Source organism: Oncorhynchus nerka, linkage group LG28, assembly GCF_034236695.1.
Source record: "Oncorhynchus nerka isolate Pitt River linkage group LG28, Oner_Uvic_2.0, whole genome shotgun sequence".
NCBI classification, from domain to species: domain Eukaryota; kingdom Metazoa; phylum Chordata; class Actinopteri; order Salmoniformes; family Salmonidae; genus Oncorhynchus; species Oncorhynchus nerka.
In genome coordinates this window covers 40,674,329-40,695,564 of record NC_088423.1, presented here as the reverse complement: position 1 = coordinate 40,695,564, position 21,236 = coordinate 40,674,329, and the positions used below count along the sequence as shown (strand labels likewise).

Here is a 21,236-nt window from a genome sequence, read left to right as displayed (position 1 = left end):
CACCCGGACAGCTGATAAACCTGTGGGTTTGCACAACTGAAGAATTTCTGCACAAACTGTCAACTGTCATGGAAGCTCATCTGTGTGCTCGTCATCCTCATTAGGGTCTTGACCTGACTGCAGTTTTGGCATCGTAACCAACTTCAGTAGGCAAATACTTAACCTTCTATGGCCACTGGCACCCTGTAGAAGTCTGCTCTTCACTGATGAATCCCAGTTTCAACTGTACCGGGCAGATGGCGTGTGGGCGAGCGGTTTGCTGATGTCAATGTTGTGAACAGAGTGCCCCGTTGTGGCGGTGGGTTATGGTATGGGCAGGCATAAGCTACAAACAACAAACACAATATATTTTATTGATGGCAATTTGAATGCACAGAGGTACCGTGACGAGATCCTGAGGCCCATTATCGTGACATTCATCTGCCGCCATCACCTCCTTTTTCCGTATAATAATGCACTGCCCCATGTCGCAAGGATCTGCACACAATTCCTGGAAGCTGGAAATGTCCCAGTACTTCCAAGCGTGTTTCAGTTCCCGCCAATATCCAGCAACTTTGCACTTTGAAGATGAATCGGACAATATTCTGCAGGCCACAATCAACAGCCTGATCACCTCTATGCGAAGGAGATGTGTCTCGCTGCATGAGGCAAATGATGGTCACACCAGATACTGGCTGTTTTCCTGATCCATGCCCCTACCTATTTTTCAAAGGTACTGTATCTGTGACCAACAGATGCATATCTGTATTCCCAGTCATGTGAAATCCATAGATTAGAGCCTAATTCATTTATTTAAATTGACTGATTTCCTTATACAAACTGTAACTCAGTGAAACAATGAAGGCTAAGAAGCCGGGTTTGGGTTCAAAACCATGCCCAAATAATATTAATAGAAACACACATTTTATTGCCTGGTATGTCTCGTTGTGGTGCCTGCTACGGCTGCCTCTGCTTGGGTCAGTAACAGTGGCTTGCCCAGCAGCTGGCACTGTTCCCCTAGTCCATGGTGCGCACAGGTTCCCTTGGCAAACGTGTAGAATTCGTATGGCTTCCTCTCACAGGTGCCCGTACCTCGGCTAGGTCTGAGTAAAGGGACCCGGTGATGAATTGGGGCCTGGACCAGATCAAATGCCTTGTCTGCCTGGGCTGAGGCATGCAGAAACTGCCCTAACTCAACCCAGTTGCTGTGCTCTCTGTCGCCAAATAAGTGCGAAGTGAGACGACTTGAAGGGAGAGGGCAGCTGGGTCAGTGAACACTCCCTGCCTGCTGCCTGTGCCTGCCTCAGTCAAGCACCGTTCACCGCTCTTCCCAGACTTGGTTGATAATCCAATCTTATGTGGACGGGATCAGGCTAGCTAAACAGCGTCGCATAGCGTGCTAGCCAGGTTAGCTGACTTTTCAAGGCTTGCTAGCGTACTGCCACTGGCAATTCCTACCCCCCATGGTGGAATTGTTTGTTTAGCGTGCTCTCTCTCTCTCGTTTAGCATACGTAGCTTTCAGTCGCTTGGTTATTCTAGATGAACCGTGTTGCATTCGGAGAGATTCTCGAGACCGAAGGAAGACGCCACTCGTTGTTCTTTGGCTAGTTCCTTGTTGGCAGCGGGCTTGGCAAGTGCTAGCCCACAGGGATAATGCAGATAGCTGGGTTCTGGCACAGCAAGTCTTAGAAGCCGTATGGCTGACGTCGGCTAGCATACGGTACTGTGACAACAGTGCCTCCGTGTTTGGCTATGGCCGACCTGGGTACATTGTCGGCCATTGCTGGAGTTCCTATACCCGTAAAAGGGCCAGGTTTCAGGCGGGCTATACAGTACTAGGAGAGCTCACCCCTCCTCAAAGGTGGCATATTACTGGATTCATTGCTGATTCCTCCCTCTAGCTCACTGGTCCCTTTGAGGTGCTTAGTCATACAGATTATGGACTCGGTAGGTGGTTGGAAATCATGCTTTTATCCCACACACATTCGCTGTGGTTCTTATGAACTCCAAAATGAGCTGTCTGTCTCCTGGTCAATGCGTTTCATTCCTGGGAATTGGATTAAATTATGTATCGCCCTGTCTGTTATCACAGATGGGGTACATTTTTCAGAGCTGTCTGTCCCTTTTTCCAGCTGGGTTACAAGGTGCAGTGTCACCGGTACCTATGACTGGTGGGCATGATAACCTCTATGATAAAGTTTTTTTTTACAAGCATACAGGGGTTATTTCAGCATGTCATGTGGGAATTGATGGTGCCACTCCAGGGGCTCATCCCCTGGCAGTGCAGTTTTTAAAAGGTATGTGCAGTCTTCGGCCGGTTTATAAACCAATTGCATCCATTCGGGATTTGGGTGCAGGTAGCCTAGGACAGCAGGTAACCTAGGGGTTAGAGCATTGGGCCAATAATCGAAAGGTCGCTGGTACTAATACCTGAGCAGGCAATGTGAAAAATCGGTCAATCTGCTCTTATGGCTGGGGCAGGAGAGGGTCATTAGGCAGCGCGCAGATTGTGAAACACTCAGGTACAGGAGGATTTCCTATTGGGTTGGAACTCCAAATGGTTTGCCGGTAGGCCATTTCATATTGTGTCAGCAAAAGTCGGGCCAGGATGTGATTTCATGTCCCCATAGCTGTGTTGTACCGAGTTGTCAGACTGAAAGGGAATGTACAGTTATGACTATAACTACTGTTCTCTGAAGGAGGGAAACGAGGTACAACAGCTGTTCGGACCCGTTCCGCCCAGTTCTGGGCTTGGTGAAGAGCGGTACTGAATTGAAAGAATGAATTTGTGCCTGGTGTTTATCACCTGTGGAAGGCGGGGCTTCCGGTGAGGCCCTGTGTTCATTGGCCTTGTCAGGCATGATTCTAATGTTCTTCAGTAGAGGTCCATAGCGCACAAACTCCCGGTAGCTGTGTTGTACCCCACTCCCTCTTTCAGGAAACAATAGTTATAGTCATAACGTTTTCAGTTTGGAATGCATCCCAACTTGGTGGTGTAAACTGCTCCACACAATTAATGGCCTTTTGTGTTTGGGGAGTGGGAGACTGTTTTCGTTCCCTCTCTGAAAGGGTCAGTCAGGGACAAGCTTCTGCAAGCACATTTAAAAGTAAAGTGGGACACCGTGATGCTGCTCACCACTTCAGCCCCCTCTCACTCTTTCTCCTGTCTCTCTCTTGCTCTCTGCACAAAACAAACCCATCTAGTGGTCCCTGCGGCATGAATGGTCCAACTAACCACACATACTAACACTCAAGAGTGCACATAAATGGACACAGCCAGACAAGTGATACACACAAAAGACACAGATACACGCGTACACCCACGTGTGCTCACACTTGCATACGCATGCACAATAACCCCCATTAATCACTATACATCCAATGTAGAATGGGCAGTGTTGAGCAGTGAATAAATTGCAGCTTTTGCCTTAATAACTTGTATTGTGGTATTGGAGGCTATTGTTGGCAGCCAAATGAGCCAACTAAGCTGTCCCATCTCTACTCCATCCCATTTAATAGGCCACAATTGGACCAGAGAATGAGGAGATGGTTTAGTATTCTTTTGGTGCAGGCACACACACACACACACACACACACACACAATTCTGTACATCTCTACCCTTATTTTACCAGGTAAGTAATAAAACATTTCAAAACGAAGATGTCTTGATTGCGTATCAAATCAAATCAAATTTTAATTGTCGCATACACCGAATACCGTGAAATGCTTACTGACAAGCCTTAACCAACAATGCAGTTCATAAAATATTTACTAAATAAACTAAAGTAAAAAATTAAAGAAGTAACACAATAAAAAAAACAATAATGAGGCTATGCAAATAGTCCGGGTGGCCTCTTGATTAACTGTTCAGCAGTCTTATGGCTTCTGGGTAGAAGCTGTACACTTGGTGCTCCAGTACTGCTTGCCGTGCAGTAGCAGAGAGAACAGTCTATGACTTGGGTGACTGGAGTCTTTGACAATTTTTGGGACCTTCCTCTGACACCGCCTAGTATATAAGTCCTGGATGTTAGGAAGCTTTGCCCCAGTGCCGTACTGGGCCATACGCACTACCCTCTGTAGCGCCTTCCGGTCGGATGTGGAGCAGTTGTCATACCAGGCAGTGATGCAACCAGTCAGGGTTGCTCTCAGTGGTTCAGCTGTAGAACTTTTTGAGAATCTTGGGACCCATGCCAAGTCTTTTCAATTTCCTGATGAGGATAAGGCGTTGTCGTGCCCTCTTTAACAATTTCTTGGTGTGTTTGGATCATGATAGTTTGTTGGTGATGTGGACACCAAGGAACTTGAAACTCTCGACCCGCTCCCATGTGAAAGGGGGCGTGTTCGGCCCTCCTTTTCCTGTATTCCACAATCTCATTTGTTTTGCTCACGTTGAGGGAGAGGTTGTTGTCCTGGCACCACACTGCCAGGTCTCTGACCTCCTCCCTATATACTATCTCATTGTTGTCGGTGATCAGGCCTACCCCTGTTGTGTCTTCAGCAAACTTAATAATGGTGTTGGAGTTGTGCTTGGCCATGCAGTCGTGGGTGAACAGGGAGTACAGGAGGGGACTAAGAATGCAACCCTGAGAGGCCCCCATGTTTAGGATCAGCGTGGCAGATGTGTTGTTGCCTACCCTTACCACCTGAGGGTGGCCTGTCAGGAAGTCCAGGACCCAGTTGCAGAGGGAGGTGTTTAGTCCCAGGGTCCTTAGCTTACTAATGAGCTTTATGGGCACTATGGTGTTGAACACTGAGCTGTAGTCAATGAACAGCATTCTCACATACAGTACCAGTCAAAGGTTTGGACACACCTACTCATTCCAGGGTTTTTCTTGTCTTTTTATTATTTTCAACACTGAAAACTAATATTTAAGAAATCAAACGATAAAATAGCACATATGGAACCATGTAGTAACCAAAAAAGTGTTAAACAAAATATATTTTCTATTTGAGATTCTTCAAAGTAACCACTTTTTGCCTTGGTGACAGCTTTGCACAACCTCTTGGCATTCTCTCAACCAGCTACATGAGGAATGCTTTTCCAACAGTCTTTCTTGAGCACAGGGACTATGGTGGTCTGCTTGAAATATGTAGGTATAACAGACTCGGTCAGAGAGAGGTTGAAATTGTCAGTGAAGACACTTGTCAGTTGGTCAACACATGCTCTGAGTAGACATCCTGGTAATCCGTCTGGCCCCACGGCATTGTGAATTTTGACCTGTTTAAAGGTCTTGCTCACATCAGTTATGGATAGTGTGAACACAAATTTGTCAGGAACAGAGCCGGCGTAGTAGAATTCAATCTTAGTCGTGTATTTACGCTTTGCTTGTTTGATGGTTCGTCTCAGGGCATAGCGGGATTTATTATTAGCATCCAGATTAGTATCCCGCTCCTTGAAAGCGGCAGCTCCAGCCTTTATCGAGGTGCAGATGTTGCTTGTGATCCATGGCTTCTGGTTGGGTTATGTATGTACGGTCACCGCGGGGGCGACGTCATCGATGCACTTATTGAGGAAGCTGGGGACTGAGGTGATATACTCCTCAATGCCATTGGATGAATCCCAGAACATATTCCTGTCTGTGCTTGAAAAATACGCATCCGCGTCATCTGACCACTTCCATATTGAGCGTGTCACTGGTACTACCTGCTTTAGTTTTTGATTGTAAGCAGGAATCAGGATGATAGAATTATGGTAAGATTTGCCAAATGGAGGGCGAGGGAGAGCATTGTACGCATCTCTGTGTGTGAGCAATACCTCAAGACGAGCAACATCTCAAGACAACCTTAATATTATTTCTGAAAACTGGAAAGTTTGTGTCGTCATTCAGCCACGACTTGGTAAAACATAAGATATTGCAGATTTTAATGTCCATTAGTAGGAAAGTCTCAAACGGAGCTCATCCAGTTTATTCTCCAGTTATTGCACATTGGCCAATAGAACAGATGGTAGAGGCAGGTTACCCACTTGCCGACTAATTCTCACAAGGCTCCCTGATCTGCACCCCCGGTATCTCCTTTTCTTAATGTGAATGACGGTGATTTGTGCCTTTTCCGAGATTTGTCCAGTTCGAGGTGAGTAGTCTTTGTTCTGATATCCAGAAGCTCTTTTCGGGCATAAGAGACGGTAGCATGAACATTATGTACAAAATAAGTTACAAACAATGCGTAAAAAACACACAAAATAGCACAATTGGTTAGGAGCCTGTAAAACAGCAGCCATCCCCTCCGGTGACATTTTCCAATAGTATGTCTTCACACCCCAGAGTTAATACTTGGTGGTAGCACATTTGGCAGCCATCAGAGCTGTGAATAATTTTGAATAAGATTTTAGCAACATTGCACAACTCTTAGGGTAGCATACTCTATATCCATTGTTTTTGTGTTGGTAACAAGGACGTTAAGTACTACTGCAAGACAAAACAGCAAAAATGTTAATCTACAGGATCAGGTCAAATCCAATACAACATAGCTCAGAGTGAAACCCTGTGTATTTTCAAGTATTGTGGTGGCAGCATCATGTTATGTGCAAAGGGTGTGTAGACTTTCACTACTTTAAATATGATGCACAGAAGCAGAACCATAGAGAAAAGGACACAAGGAAATTAAGCAAGGAAAGGAAGCTGGACGAAACTATTGAGACAGAAACTGCATTGATAACAGGCGGGCATTGCTAACAGATGCACTAATCTTCATACCATTTTAGCTGCAGGTTAAGAGATTAAGAGTCAATCTTGTAATGGCTTTCATATTCATCTATCATACCTGTTACAGCTTCTGGGCTTTCACTGTGGTATCACTTATATCTCAGTAATATGCCTGATAGAACAAGGAGGCAAGGACACATAATACGCTATTTCATGCAGCCATTAGCACACCCCATTCCCAACATGAGTTAACATTTAAACGTGTTAACCCTCGTTAACCCTCGCAAGGCTGCCGGCTTGCACAGACCAGCTGGCTGGTGTGTTTACGGACATATTCAATCAATCCCTATCCCAGTCTGCTGTTCCCACATGCTTCAAGAGGGCCAGCATTGTTCCTGTTCCCAAGAAAGCTAAGGTAACTGAGCTAAATGACTATCGTAGCACTCACCTCTATCATCATGAAGTGCTTTGAGAGACTAGTCAAGGATCATATCAACTCCACCCTACCTGACACCCTAGACCCACTCCAATATGCTTACCGCCCCAATAGGTCCATAGACGACGCAATTGCAATCACACTGCACACTGCCTTAACCCATCTGGACAGGAGGAATAACTATGTAAGAATGCTGTTCATCGACTACAGCTCAACATTTAACACCATAGTACCCTCCAAACTTGTCATTAAGCTCGAGACCCTGGGTCTCGAACCCGCCCTGTGCAACTGGGTCCTGGACTTTCTGATGGGCTGCCCCCTGGTGGTGAGGGTAGGAAACAACATCTCCACCCAGCTGATCCTCAACACTGGGGCCCCACAAGGGTGCGTTCTCAGCCCTCTCCTGTACTCCCTGTTCACCCATGACTGCGTGGCCATGCATGCCTCCAACTCAATCATCAAGTTTGCAGACGACACTACAGTGGTAGGCTAGATTACCAACAATGACGAGACGGCCTACAGGGAGGAGGTGAGGGCCCTCAGAGTGTGGAAAATAACCTCAAACTCAACATCAACAAAACAAAAGAGCAGAGGGAGCACCCCTGTATCCACATCGATGGGACAGTAGTGGAGAAGGTGGAAAGTTTTAAGTTCCTCGGCGTACACATCACGGACAAACTGAAATGGTCCACCCACACAGACAGCATGGTGAGAAGGCGCAACAGCGCGAGGTCAGTACAGGTGCATCAAAGCTGGGACCGAGAGACTGAAAAACAGCTTCTATCTCAAGGCCATCAGACTGTTAAACAGCCATCAATAACATTGAGTGGCTGCTGCCAACATACTGACTTACATCTCTAGCTACTTTAATAATAAAAAATTGGATGTAATAAATGTATCACTAGTCACTTTAAACAGTGCCACTTTATATAATGTTTACATACCCTACATTACTCATCTCATATGTATATACACTGTACTCTATACCATCTACTGCGTCTTGCCTATGCCGTCCGGCCATCGCTCATCCATATATTTATTTGTACATATTCTTATTAATTTCTTTACACTTGTGTGTATAAGGTAGTTGTTGTGAAATTGTTCGATTACTTGTTAGATATTACTGCATGGTCAGAACTAGAAGCACAAGCGTTTCGCTTCACTCGCATTAACATCTGCTAACCATGTGTATGTGACAAATAACATTTGATTTGATTTAGAATTGACCCAATAGGCAGATCTCACTGGACTGACTCAGACACTGCGGATCTGTGCGTTAAACTGGTGACTTCAAAATACAGGAAACACACTCTCACCAAAGGCACATAAACGTGCATGCACACTCTCACGCACAAACACTCACACGAACAATCTCACAATGTCTCAGTGGAGAAGGAGCATACCCATGTGAGTAGCGTTTTGGCCTAGAAAACAGTGTGCTCACTGAAAACGAGGAGGCAAGGACACATAATACGCTGTTCCATGCAGCCATTAGCACACCCCATTCCCAGTAGGATGGCATATTCACTGAGTGCACAAATCATTAGGAACACCTGCTAGAAACCCATGACAGGCTGGCCAGGTGAATCCAGGTCAAAGCTATGATCTCTTATTGATGTCACTTGTTAAATCCACTTTGATCGGTATAGATGAAGGGGAGGAGACCGGTTAAAGAAGGATGTTAAAGCCTTGAGACAATTGAGACATGGATTGTGTATGTGTGCCATTCAGAGGGTGAAGGGCATAACAAAAGATTTAACTGCCTTTGAATTGGGCATGGTAGTAGTTGCCAGGTGCAACGTCTTGAGTGTGTCCAGAACTGCAACGCTACTGGACTTTTCAGTTTCCTGTGTGCATCAAGAATGGTCCACCAACCAAAGGACATCCAGCCAACTTGACACAACTGTGGGAAGCATCACTGTGGAACGCTTTTGACACCTTGTAGTCCATGCTATGACGAATTGAGGCTGTTTTCAGGGCAAAAGGCAGTGCAACTCATTATTAGGAAGGTGTTCGTAATGGTTTCCACAGTGGTTTCCACACTATTACCCACACAAGGAGGGTAATATGAGATACTGTAGCGGGCTCTTCCTGTGTCAAAGCTTGGCATTCTCAATGCATAGTCATGAACAACAAACACACGTGCACGCACACTCAAATGTGATGTGATCTCAGTCTTACCTTGATCTCTAGTATGCAGTTCACCATAGTGGGATATGCACTCAGTTCCAATAGTTTAAGGTTATCGATGATCTGTATATGATTACGTCAAGGAGTGATGGAAGAAATTAATTGATCCCATTGCCCCTCTCAATTGTTCTCTCCTAACAGTATAGCACATCCAAAGTGAGAATGACATGTAATGGTTGAGACTGAATTTTTGTATAATCCTCGGACCATGATCATAGAAGGCCTTAAACCCTCCTCTTCCTCTTCTCCAGGTTTTGCAGTAAACCTCCAGGTGGTTCTGGGGAGCCCGCGGGCGCTGTTTAAGCGCAGGGGTTCCCAGCCCGGCATGCAAGAGTCTGACTTCCTGAAGCAGATCACGAAGGTGGGAGACCTGGAGCCGAAAGCCAACAACTGCACAAGGGTGAGTAGTCTAGCCTATATCTGTTACCGTGGCAACAGTGTTATTAGGTTAAAAAAAAGTTGCCCTGACAGTAACACTGTTTCCATTGGTTAAACTTTCTGGGATGAAACACTATCTCCTAATATAGCCTCTAGTCTGACTGTGTCATCTCATCAGTTAGGCTAACCCTCTCCCATCTCTCCTGTGCAGCTCATGACACTAGTAGTCATCATCATTATCTGCCCATTAAGTTAATGGGGCTGCTGTAGGCTGGTATTAATATACAACATTAGCAGGATATGACATCATTACTTATCACCAATTGCTACATTGCCAGCAGGACGTGAAATCATCCCCAATAACAAACCAGCCAGGCTCCATGTACAGTAGGTTGTCCTTAGTTACAGATCTGGGATAAGCTTACATTCTTCACTTGCTAACCTTAAGCATCAGAGAGGAAATATCCTGAACAAAAATATAAACTTTCTTTCAAATTTTGGGCACAAATTTGTTTAAATCCCTGTTATTGAGCATTTGTACTTTGTCAAGATAATCCATCCACCTGACAGGTTTGGCATATCAAGAAGCTGATTAAACAGCATGATTATTACACTGGTGCAGCTTGTGCTGGGGACAATAAAAGGCCACTTTAAAATGTTAATTTTTTTCACACAACACAATTCCTCAAGTTTTGAAGGAGCACGCAATTGGCATGCGACTACAGGAAATTCTACCAGAGCTGTAACCAGATAATTGTATGTTAATTTCTCTACCATAAGCCGCCTCTCCAACGTCGTTTTAGAGAATTTGGCAGTACGTCCAACCGGCCTCACAAGTGCAAACCAGATGTAACCCCTCCAGCACAGGACCTCCACATCCGTCTGAGACCAGCCACCCCGACAGCTGATGAAACTGTGGGTTTGCACAACGGAATTTCTGCACAAACTGTCATGGAAGCTCATCTGTGTGCTCGTCGTCCTCACCAGGGTCTTGATCTGACTGCAGTTCGGCGTTGGCCAAATATTCACCTTCGATGGCCATAGGAATGCTGGAGAAGGGGGCTCTTCACGGCTAAATCCCGAAGGAGGAGACTTATCACTAGACACACTGACACAGGGCGCTCTGTCCACTCTTTGGGTGTGAACAGACTGGACTGCATGCAGGCAACCCCCCCCCAATTCTCCCCAACCTGGGTTCTAACTAGATTCTGATCTTCCCTACAGACAGGACTAGAATGTTGGGTGGGGTTCGGGAGAACAATGGAATGCACACAAACTGCGTAGAAATGTTGACACACACATGCTTCTCCCCACCCTCTCCACCGCTTCGCTGGCTGCGGCATTGGTCTCGTTAGATATGCAAAGCGGGACAATTAGCAGGAAATGACATGTGGAGACGGCAACGGATAGCACCACACACCAAACAATCAATCACTGCATGTGTGTGTGAACACACAAATGACCACCATCGACTGGGTTGGAAATAGAAGTGAGACACTTTCACATGTACTAAAGTACAAGGTAGAGCTATCAGTCTGTTCAGTCTGACACACTCCCTCACTTTCTTTAACATTCTTTTCTTTAACAGTCTTTTCTTTAACATTTGAACAGTCACCATTCCTTTTCACAGGGTTGGCTCTGCTTGTGTCACCAAGATGGCATAGCAGTCAGACGTCTTTTGTCCTCGTCTTGTCGTGTCCCTTATATATATATATATATATATATTTACAACTTTCTTCGCATACCTTTTTATATATAGTTTTTATTTTCCATAAACTCATCTTCAAAACACTCTCCTGCAACCCGCCTCACCAATTTATATTTAAAAAAAGAAAGTATTAGTTACCTCATCTGCTAATCAGAAGCTAGCCAGAAGCGAGTTAGCTTCTTTACTCGCTAATCGTTAGTATTCAGCTAACCACGGTTTGTGTTCATCAGCTGTCCTTTAGCTCGAAAATCTATCGCCAGTTTTGTACGGCAACATACTGAACCTATTGTTCTCTCCATGTCCCCGGATTTCAACCGCAAGCTCTGGACATTTATACCTGGATCTCGCAGCTAGCGAGCTGCTATCCGTGTGACTATCGGCTTACATCGATCCCGGAGCAAACATCAATTATTCCGGAGCTAGCCAGCTGAAGAGTTCCATCAGTCACTCTTGGGCTACAATCACCTATCCGGACCCGTTTTACTGCCAACGCGGAGCCCCACCGGGCCTTCACAACTGGACTACCGACGTTATCTGCCCGAGGGAGTTATCCAGCTGGCTGCTCCGTCGTGATGTTACCTGAACGCCCATCTGCGGTCCGCTAATCGTTAGCTGTCTTATCGGCTGCTATCTGAATAGACCTATCGGACAATTTTCTTTTTTTTTCTTTCTTGGGCCTCTATAACTATATCTATTTTTTTTTTTTGCGAATTGGATTAATCCCCACTACCACACGGAACCCCACTAATCCTACCGACGGAAACACACAAGGTGGCTAAAAACAGACCTCCATCCCATGCCCCCGTGATATGCAGCTTTTCAAGGAAGCTAGAAAGCATTATACACAGGCAGTTAGAAAAGCCAAGGCTAGCTTTTTCAAGCATAAATTTGCTTCCTGCAACACTAACTCAAAAAAGTTCTGGGACACTGTAAAGTCCATGGAGAATAAGAACACCTCCTCCCAGCTGCCCACTGCACTGAAGATAGGAAACACTGTCACCACAGATAAATCCACTATAATTGAGAATTTCAATAAGCATTTTTCTACGGCTAGCCATGCTTTCCACCTGGCTACCCCTACCCCGGTCAACAGCACTGCACACCCCACAGCAACTCGCCCAAGCCTTCCCCATTTCTCCTTCTCCTAAATCCAGTCAGCTGATGTTCTGAAAGAGCTGCAAAATCTGGACCCCTACAAACAGCCGGTGTAGACAATCTGGACCCTTTCTTTCTAAAGTTATCTGCCGAAATTGTTGCCACCCCTATTACTAGCCTATTCAACCGTCGTCTGAGATTCCCAAAGATTGGAAAGCAGCTGCGGTCATCCCCCTCTTCAAAGGGGGGGACACTCTTGACCCAAACTGCTACAGACCTATATCTATCCTACCCTGCCTTTCTAAGGTCTTCGAAAGCCAAGTCAACAAACAGATTACTGACCATTTCGAATCTCACCATACCTTCTCTGCTATGCAATCTGGTTTCAGAGCTGGTCATGGGTGCACCTCAGCCACGCTCAAGGTCCTAAACGATATCTTAACCGCCATCGATAAGAAACATTACTGTGCAGCCGTATTCATTGATCTGGCCAAGGCTTTCGACTCTGTCAATCACCACATCCTCATCGGCAGACTCGACAGCCTTGGTTTCTCAAATGATTGCCTCGCCTGGTTCACCAACTACTCTGATAGAGTTCAGTGTGTCAAATTGGAAGGTCTGCTGTCCGGACCTCTGACAGTCTCTATAGGGGTGCCACAGCGTTCAATTCTTGGACCGACTCTCTTCTCTGTATACATCAATGATGTCGCTCTTGCTGCTGGTGTGTCTCTGATCCACCTCTACGCAGACGACACCATTCTGTATACTTCTGGCCCTTCTTTCGACACTGTGTTAACAACCCTGCAGGCAAGCTTCAATGCCATACAACTCTCCTTCCATGGCTTCCAATTGCTCTTAAATACAAGTAAAACTAAATGCATGCTCTTCAACCGATCGCTGCCTGCACCTGCCCGCCTGTCCAACATCACTACTCTGCACGGCTCTGACTTAGAATACATGGACAACTACAAATGCCTATGTGTCTGGTTAGACTGTAAACTCTCCTTCCAGACCCACATCAAACATCTCCAATCCAAAGCTTCCTATTTCACAACAAAGCATCCTTCACTCATGCTGCCCAAACTGACCATCCAACCAATCCTCGACTTCGGCGATGTCATTTACAAAATAGCCTCCAATAACATACTCAACAAATTGGATGCAGTCTATCACAGTGCAATCCGTTTTGTCACCAAAGTCCCATATACAACCCACCATTGTGACCTGTACGCTCTCGTTGGCTGGCCTTCGCTTCATATTCGTCGCCAAACCCACTGGCTCCATGTCATCTACAAGACCCTGCTAGGTAAAGTCCCCCCTTATCTCAGCTCGCTGGTCACCATAGCATCACCCACCTGTAGCACGCGCTCCAGCAGGTATATCTCTCTGGTCACTCCCAAAACCAATTATTTCTTTGGCCGCATCTCCTTCCAGTTCTCTGCTGCCAATGACTGGAACGAACTACAAAAATCTCTGAAACTGGAAACACTTATCTCCCTCACTAGCTTTAAGCACCAGCTGTCAGAGCAGCTCACAGATTACTGCACCTGTACATAGCCCACCTATAATTTAGCCCAAACAACTACCTCTTTCCCTACTGTATTTATTTTATTTATTTATTTTGCTCCTTTGCACCCCATTATTTTTATTTCTACTTTGCACATTCTTCCACTGCAAATCTACCATTCCAGTGTTTTACTTTGCCACCATGGCCTTTTTTTGCCTTTATCTCCCTTATCTCACCTCATTTGCTCACATCGTATATAGACTTGTTTCTACTGTATTATTGACTGTATGTTTGTTTTACTCCATGTGTAACTCTGTGTCGTTGTATGGGTCGAACTGCTTTGCTTTATCTTGGCCAGGTCACAATTGTAAAAGAGAACTTGTTCTCAACTTGCCTACCTGGTTAAATAAAGGTGAAATAAAAAAATAAAAAATAGTGGAACCCTTGCTTTTGCATACCCAATTATATCAGTTCACTGATGTGCACTCTAACCCTCTCTCCCCCTCTGTGTCAGGTGTTGGTGTGGCACACTCGTACAGAGAAGGTGAATCTGGGCAACGAGCCCAAACATCGACAGGACAGTATGGTCATCGAGGTCTAAGGGGCGTGATAACCAGAGAGGAATTAACAAGCCCATTGGTCGGACAGACTGCCAGTAATTTATGGAACTACACTACCGATAGCACCTTGCTTGACCATAACCTTGACTACACTACAATGGACACTTTAGACTAATTGCATGGATGGGAACTGCTGCCTGAATGTTGTGATTGACTCAATGAGGTCCCCGATTAATTTGTAACTCAAAGTGGACCCAAATGCACTGGGGTGACCTGTGCGTTCCCAGTGGACTCTGCTCTTGTACTGCAATATGTGGACCAGTCCCTTATGAGGGGACTTCCTCTGAAGTATGTGGGCTAAACCTGTCTGTCTGTGTTTGTGTGTGTGTGTGTGTGTCTGTCTGTCGGTCTGTGCCTGATCATTGAGTATGTAAGTTCAGTTTGTATGAAACGGAACAAGATTTGTGTTCAGTATGTGTGTTTATCTGTAAAAGGAAGTGCGAAGTAGATCACTTGCTGGGTGCCGATGAACGGTGGACATTCAACATGTTGAATAATTGGGAAATGACCAGAAAATGCCATCTGATGTTCTATGGTCATAGGTGACAGGACAGCCACCAGTTGTGTACTGCCGACGTTAATGTTGGTCTTCTTTGCCTCACGTGTCTGTGGGTTTGACACACTGGACTACAAAGAACAAACTCCAGGAGTACAACTTCTATTCCAAATGAACCCTCTTGTAAAAGAAGGAAAAAAGAAAAGAAAATAACCAAAAGATAAACTACAACTTTACAATAAAAGAGTCATTGGACAAAAATGGTCACACAGTTCATGGCTATTCACTGTTTAATGCACGGAAACTAGTTTTCTCTGTACTAGGCAGCAGAAAATGTAAACACCATTAGAAATAAACCTGGAGTACGCGCTGTGTGTATGTGTGTGTTCTCATGAGCGTATATATGTGTGTGTGTGTGTTCTCTTTCGTAATTTTTTGGCAGAGGGATAGAATCTCCACCTTAGAACCACACTACACAATATCTCTGTGTGTGAATGTCTGGCATTGGGTGTGTTTGTTCTGTTGTAGTTTTTTTCCCATATTCCCCCATGTCCTATAGTATTTCTTCACTTGGATTCCCTATTCCACCTCTATATAATCTATTGAATGACATCAAGCAGGATTAGACAGAGATTATGACATAATAGAGACCAGGAAGTACACATGATGTTGAGACGACTGTTCCAATCTCTGACAGCTCCATTAGACTCCCAATGTCAACACACTTCCCGAATCATCTGGAGCTTTATGTCGTCACTATTATCATATCTTTCCTCATACCATTCTGGTCTCCTTCCCCACCCATCCCTTGTTAGCTCCTTGCCCCACTGACTGTCTTCCAGGTTTGTTTGCCTCAATCTAATGTCTGATTCACACTATATGGCCGAGCGGAAACCATACTGCACTGGCTCAGATATTGTCTTTTCACATTGTCATGTCCGGCACGGTCCAGCACGGTTCTAGCAACTAATGTGAACACGTAACACGCTCTATTGTGTGAATCATGCATAACATTGCGTCTTCTTGTACTGCTCACAACCAAACACCACAGCAAGATGGGGGACAGTAGAACACAACATGACTGGGAGGGATAGGTGGGAGGCCTCTATGTCAGACACAAATACAGCAATACAGTACTGGATCATACAATGCTTTGCTACAGGGGCTCTGGTTGCCCAGAGGGGAGGAAGGGGGAGGGTACAGTACAATATACACAGATGAGATTGATTGGGTCACCAACATGATAGCCATATCCTCCATTTCAATATCTCTTTACTCTCTATTGGTTTTGGTAATGATACTTATTATTATGAGACGCTTGATTCTCTTTCGCCAATGTGTTTTTGTTTTTTTACCAAATGAAAAAAAGGTCAAAAGAAGATTCAATTAAAAGTCCCGTGCAGAGATAGACCAGCAGCCTCACGCAAAACTCTGTCCCGTTTCCTTTTGACTCTCCTCAACACACAGAGAGAGGTAGAGAGAGGGGGGGGGGTCTATAAAGGAATGATAAAAGGGGGGAGGACAGTGGAGCCGTTCATAGATTACCATCTGTGTGTTGTTTCCTGTTTTGGGGTTGGTGGAAGAGGGCAAAGGAGGGTATTTGGGGGGGACATGGTGGCTCTGCCTCCCGTTCACATTTTACCCCTGTCCCCTCCCTCACTTCCACAGCTGGGTGCTGAGGGTCTGGCCCGAGTGGGGTCCCACCCAATCCCCTACAGGAGCACCTGGTTGGACAAAGCTGGGTGGCGCTGACACACTACCACTCATGGCGATGTCCGACATCTGCTGGGTCATCTGAGAGAGAGATGGTAGGAGGTGTGTGAGTGTGTGAGTGTGTGAGAGAGAGAGAGAGGGGGGGGGGGGCAGGGCTGAGAAAACAGAAAGGTTAGAGGGTTGTACAAACCCAGTTAAAGAACTCTAGAATGACAGCAACAACCTGCTTAACACAGCAGACATGATTCCCTTACTGCATATATAAGGACCATAAAGTAGACCCTCCTTCTCTCTTTTCTCCTTCTCGGTCCATTTCCTTTATTTCACTCCCATTCATTCTCCCTTCCCTATCTCTCCTCTGGTCTCCTCCCCCCTCTCCTCTCTTGCCTCCTGTCCACTTCCAAACCATTATAAATGCACCTTCACGCATGGGTTTCCATTAGCAGCTTTTGTCCGCTATTTTCTTTTGGTGGGAAAAGCCGATATTTAAAAAAAAATCCCATTGTGAAATAATGCTTTCTAGGCTATTCTTTGATGGAAATACCAGTCGACGGAAACCCATTTGACTGGTCATGTTTATCGGTCTATTAGGTTGATTAGCATAATTCGGTGGAACTACATTGGCGCATGTGTACAGTATAGTTGTTGTGTATCTTATTTATCACATGCACACAGCATACAGATACAGAGCCTTTGAGTGGAACATCTGTCAGGCTAACGCAAAAGCTGCCGCTGCTGCAGACAACTGGAAACGGACAAATATGAGTTGAAATCATGACGTCAGTGATCTTTAGCTCAGAAAGTCGGAGCTCTAGAAAGAAGCCCGAGTTGGAATTCTCAGTTGGATGACTGTTCAAAGTGATTTTTCCCTGTCTGAGATTTTTCTTCTTCTCCCAATTCCCAGTTGTTTTGAACGTGGCATCAAACGCAAACAGAAGACAGGCATCATCAGCGGATCACACACCCCTTTGCAATGTGCTGGAGGCAGTATGCCTTTTTGTAAACATATACGTACTAATTGTTTGGAACTGGAAGGTTTTAATAAATATTGGGAGTCGTATATTACCTTGCTTCAAAGTAGCCCATTAGTAGATCTACATTTCTAACAGATATTTTCATCTACAGTACCAGTCAAAAGTTTGGACACATCTACTCATTCAAGGGTTTTTCTTTATTTGGACTATTTTCTACATTGTAGAATAATAATGAAGACATCAAAACTATGAATTAACAAATATGTAATCATGTAGAAACCAAGAAAGTGTTAAACAAATCAAAATATATTGTAGATTCTTCAAGGTAGCCACCCTTTGCCTTGATGACAGCTTTGCACACTCTTGGCATTCTCTCATCCAGCTTCACTTGGAATGCTGAGCACCTGTTGGCTGCTTTTCTTTCACTCTGCGGTCCAACTCATCCCAAACCATCGCAATTTGGTTGAGGTCAGGTGATTGTGGAGGCCAGGTCATCTGATGCAGCACTCCATCAATCTCCTTAGTAAATAGCCTGGAGGTGTGCTTTGGGTCATTGTCCTGTTGAAAAACATGTATTTATATTTTTTTTATTTAACCTTTATTTAACCAGGTAGGCTGGTTGAGAACAAGTTCTCATTAGTGATAGTCCCACTAAGCACAAACCAGATGAGTTGGCATATCGCTGCAGAATGCTGTGGTAGCCATGCTGGTTAAGTGTGCCTTGAATTCTAAATAAATCACAGACAGTGCCACCAGCAAAGCACCCCCACACCATCTCCTCCACAGTGGGAACCACAAATGCCGAGATCATCCATTCACCAACTCTGCGGGTCACAAAATCAAGGCGTTTGGAACAAAAATAAAACATTTCGACTCATCAGACCAGAGGACAGATTTCCACCAGTCCAATGTCCATTGTTCATGTTTCTTGGCCCAAGCAAGTCTCTTCTTATTTTTTGGTGTAGTTTGGTAGTGGTTTCTTTGCAGCAATTCCACCAGGAAGGCCAAATTCATGCAGTCTCCTCTGAACAGTCTATGTTGAGATGTGTCTGTTACTTGAACTCTGTGAAGCATTTATTTGGGCTGCAATCTGAGGTGCAGTTAACACTAATGAACTTATCCTCCACAGAAGAGGTAACTCTGGCTCTGTCTTTCCTGTAGCGGTGCTCATGAGAGCCAGTTTCATCACAGTGCTGGATGGTTTCTGCGACGGCACTGGAAGACACCTTCGAAGTTCTTGAAATCTTCCGGATTGACTGACCTTCACGTCTTAAAGTAATGGTGGACTGTGATTTCTCTTTGCTTATTTGAGCTGTTATTGCCAAAATATGGACACGGGTATTTTGCCAAATAGGCCTATCTTCTGTATACCACCCCTACCATGTCACAACACAACTGATTGGCTCAAATGCATTAAGAAGGAAAGACATTCCACAAATGAACTTTTAACAAGGCAAACCTGTTAATGAAAATGCATTCCAGTTGACTACCTCATGAAGCTGGTTAAGAGAATGCCAAGAGTGTGCAAAGCTGTCATCAAGGCAAAAGGTGGCTACTTTGAAGAATCTCAACTATAAAATATGTTTTGATTGGTTAAAACACTTTTTGGGGGTACTACATGATTCCATATGTGTTCTCCATAGTTTTGATGTCTTCACTATTATTCTACAATGTAGAAAATACTAAAAATATGGAATGAGTTTGTGTGTCCAAACTTTTGACTGGTACTATATGTCACATGAAACCGCTGGCATGTGCAGTGCCCTTTTGACAATGGTGTTTTCCCGCTAATTGCATTATGGAATGAACATTCACGCGTAGCCTACTGCATTGTGCACATTGCTGCGCTTATAACGTGAAGAAATAGTTGATTTTAACATTTTAAGCTAAACATTCTGGTCTTTTGCATCAGACTCATAGCTTTTTATCATTTTTACTTTATTTTATGCGGCCTACTGGTTGTATGAATGTGGGCTCTTATCGTCCCACCGCTGTCCCAGAGTCTGTTTGGAATAAGCCATTTCTTTCTTGACAAGCTGATGAATAGAACAGGTAGCCTAAACTTTTCTACTATAGTAGATTGAGGTAGGCTAGTGATTTAGCTGTTCGTCTTGTTGGCTGAGGAAAAGTAAATGTGGACAGTTCATGTTCAAAGTGCACATCAGAATTCAATAAGAAGAACCGCACATGGTGGCATCCTCCACTTGCATGTCCTGTTCATATGAATTACCATATTCTAAATGGGATGTCTGTCATTCTGCGCACTGTGGGTGGACACCCTAATTAGGTAACTCCCCAATGCATATGAGTCTGGTAAATAAAAATTATGCCGGTCCAATGTCTGGTGCCACATCTTCCTAACGAAACCCTGCTTCATGTGTTTGTGTGCGTGTGTTTGTGTGCATGTGTGCGTGTGTGCGTGTGTGTGTGCGTGGCACAGACGAGCCTAATGACTCCAGAGCACTTTGGGCTTTAACCCATCAAAGGTTAAAGCCCAACAGCTTGCCCTGAACCCATTACAGTACACACAGGACCAATCATATCACGTACTTGACAACGGCAGAGTGTCTGTGTGTGTGTCGGTGTTTGGTGTGTGTGTGTGTGTGTGTGTGTATATGTGTGTGTTGTCAGTGGGAGCACAGTGATTTATCATCTCTCATTAATCTCCTGCAGGAACACAACGCCTCTTGGAAAGCCATTCTGGTGTGTCTGTCTTTGGCATAAAAATGTGTGTAATTGTTCCACTGAAAAATACCACTCTACCCCAGGGTTGGGTTTTCAGAAGACAACAGTGGATTTCCTCTGTCATTTTACCTGGGCTTTGTTCCTTTCACATTCCTTTTGATTCTGACAAACACCCTGGTCCCTGCCGGTTGCAAACATACCCATAACCTGATGCTGCCACAACAATACTTGAAAATACAGAGGATCAACAACATTGCATTCATTCCACGTCACTGGCTTGTATGACAAAGTGAACAGAATGAAGCCTGTGCTAAAATGGCCACTCTAAACCATCCATTCTGTTTGCAACAAGGACGTTAAGTGAGGGCACGTTCGTAAATTCACTCTGACTATCTGATTATCGATTTCAGAGGACTCTCATCTGAGTGTGCCAGAGCACAGAATAACTGACAAAATTACAAATGCAAAACACGTGTTGAATATGGTGTCAGTAAACTCGGCAAAAAAGCATAATTAAATTGTTGCCAACAGCACAGTTGCAGTCACCAACGCTCTGGATAACATGAAAACAGCCTAACCAGCTTTGCTCGGTCAAGTAAAATGGTCAGAGTGAGGTGTTCTCTCATTTTTATCTGGAAGTAGCTAGCAAGCTTGCTAACTTTAGCCAGTTAGCTTGGGTGCTTGACTGCCGTTGAGGTCAGAACGCTCGGATCAACCCTACTCCTTGGCTAGAGCGTCCAGTGTGCGCTCTGAATGCTCCGAGTGTGAAACACTCTCAATTTAGAACAGACAATCTGACAACACTCTGA

The 21,236-nt window shown here is 44.8% G+C and overlaps 1 protein-coding gene across 1 annotated transcript in view; it reads left to right on the top strand.

Moving 5' to 3' along the window:
* Window positions 1-15,420, top strand: part of LOC115113229 (galactosylgalactosylxylosylprotein 3-beta-glucuronosyltransferase 2-like) — a 37,402-nt gene extending 21,982 nt beyond the window's left edge. The window contains exons 3-4 of the mRNA XM_029640631.2: window positions 9,503-9,651; window positions 14,454-15,420. Coding sequence (XP_029496491.1) covers window positions 9,503-9,651; window positions 14,454-14,540 — 236 coding nt within the window. The 3' untranslated portion in view covers window positions 14,541-15,420. The remainder of the gene's footprint in view (window positions 1-9,502; window positions 9,652-14,453) is intronic.
* The last annotated feature ends 5,816 nt before the right edge of the window (window positions 15,421-21,236 follow it).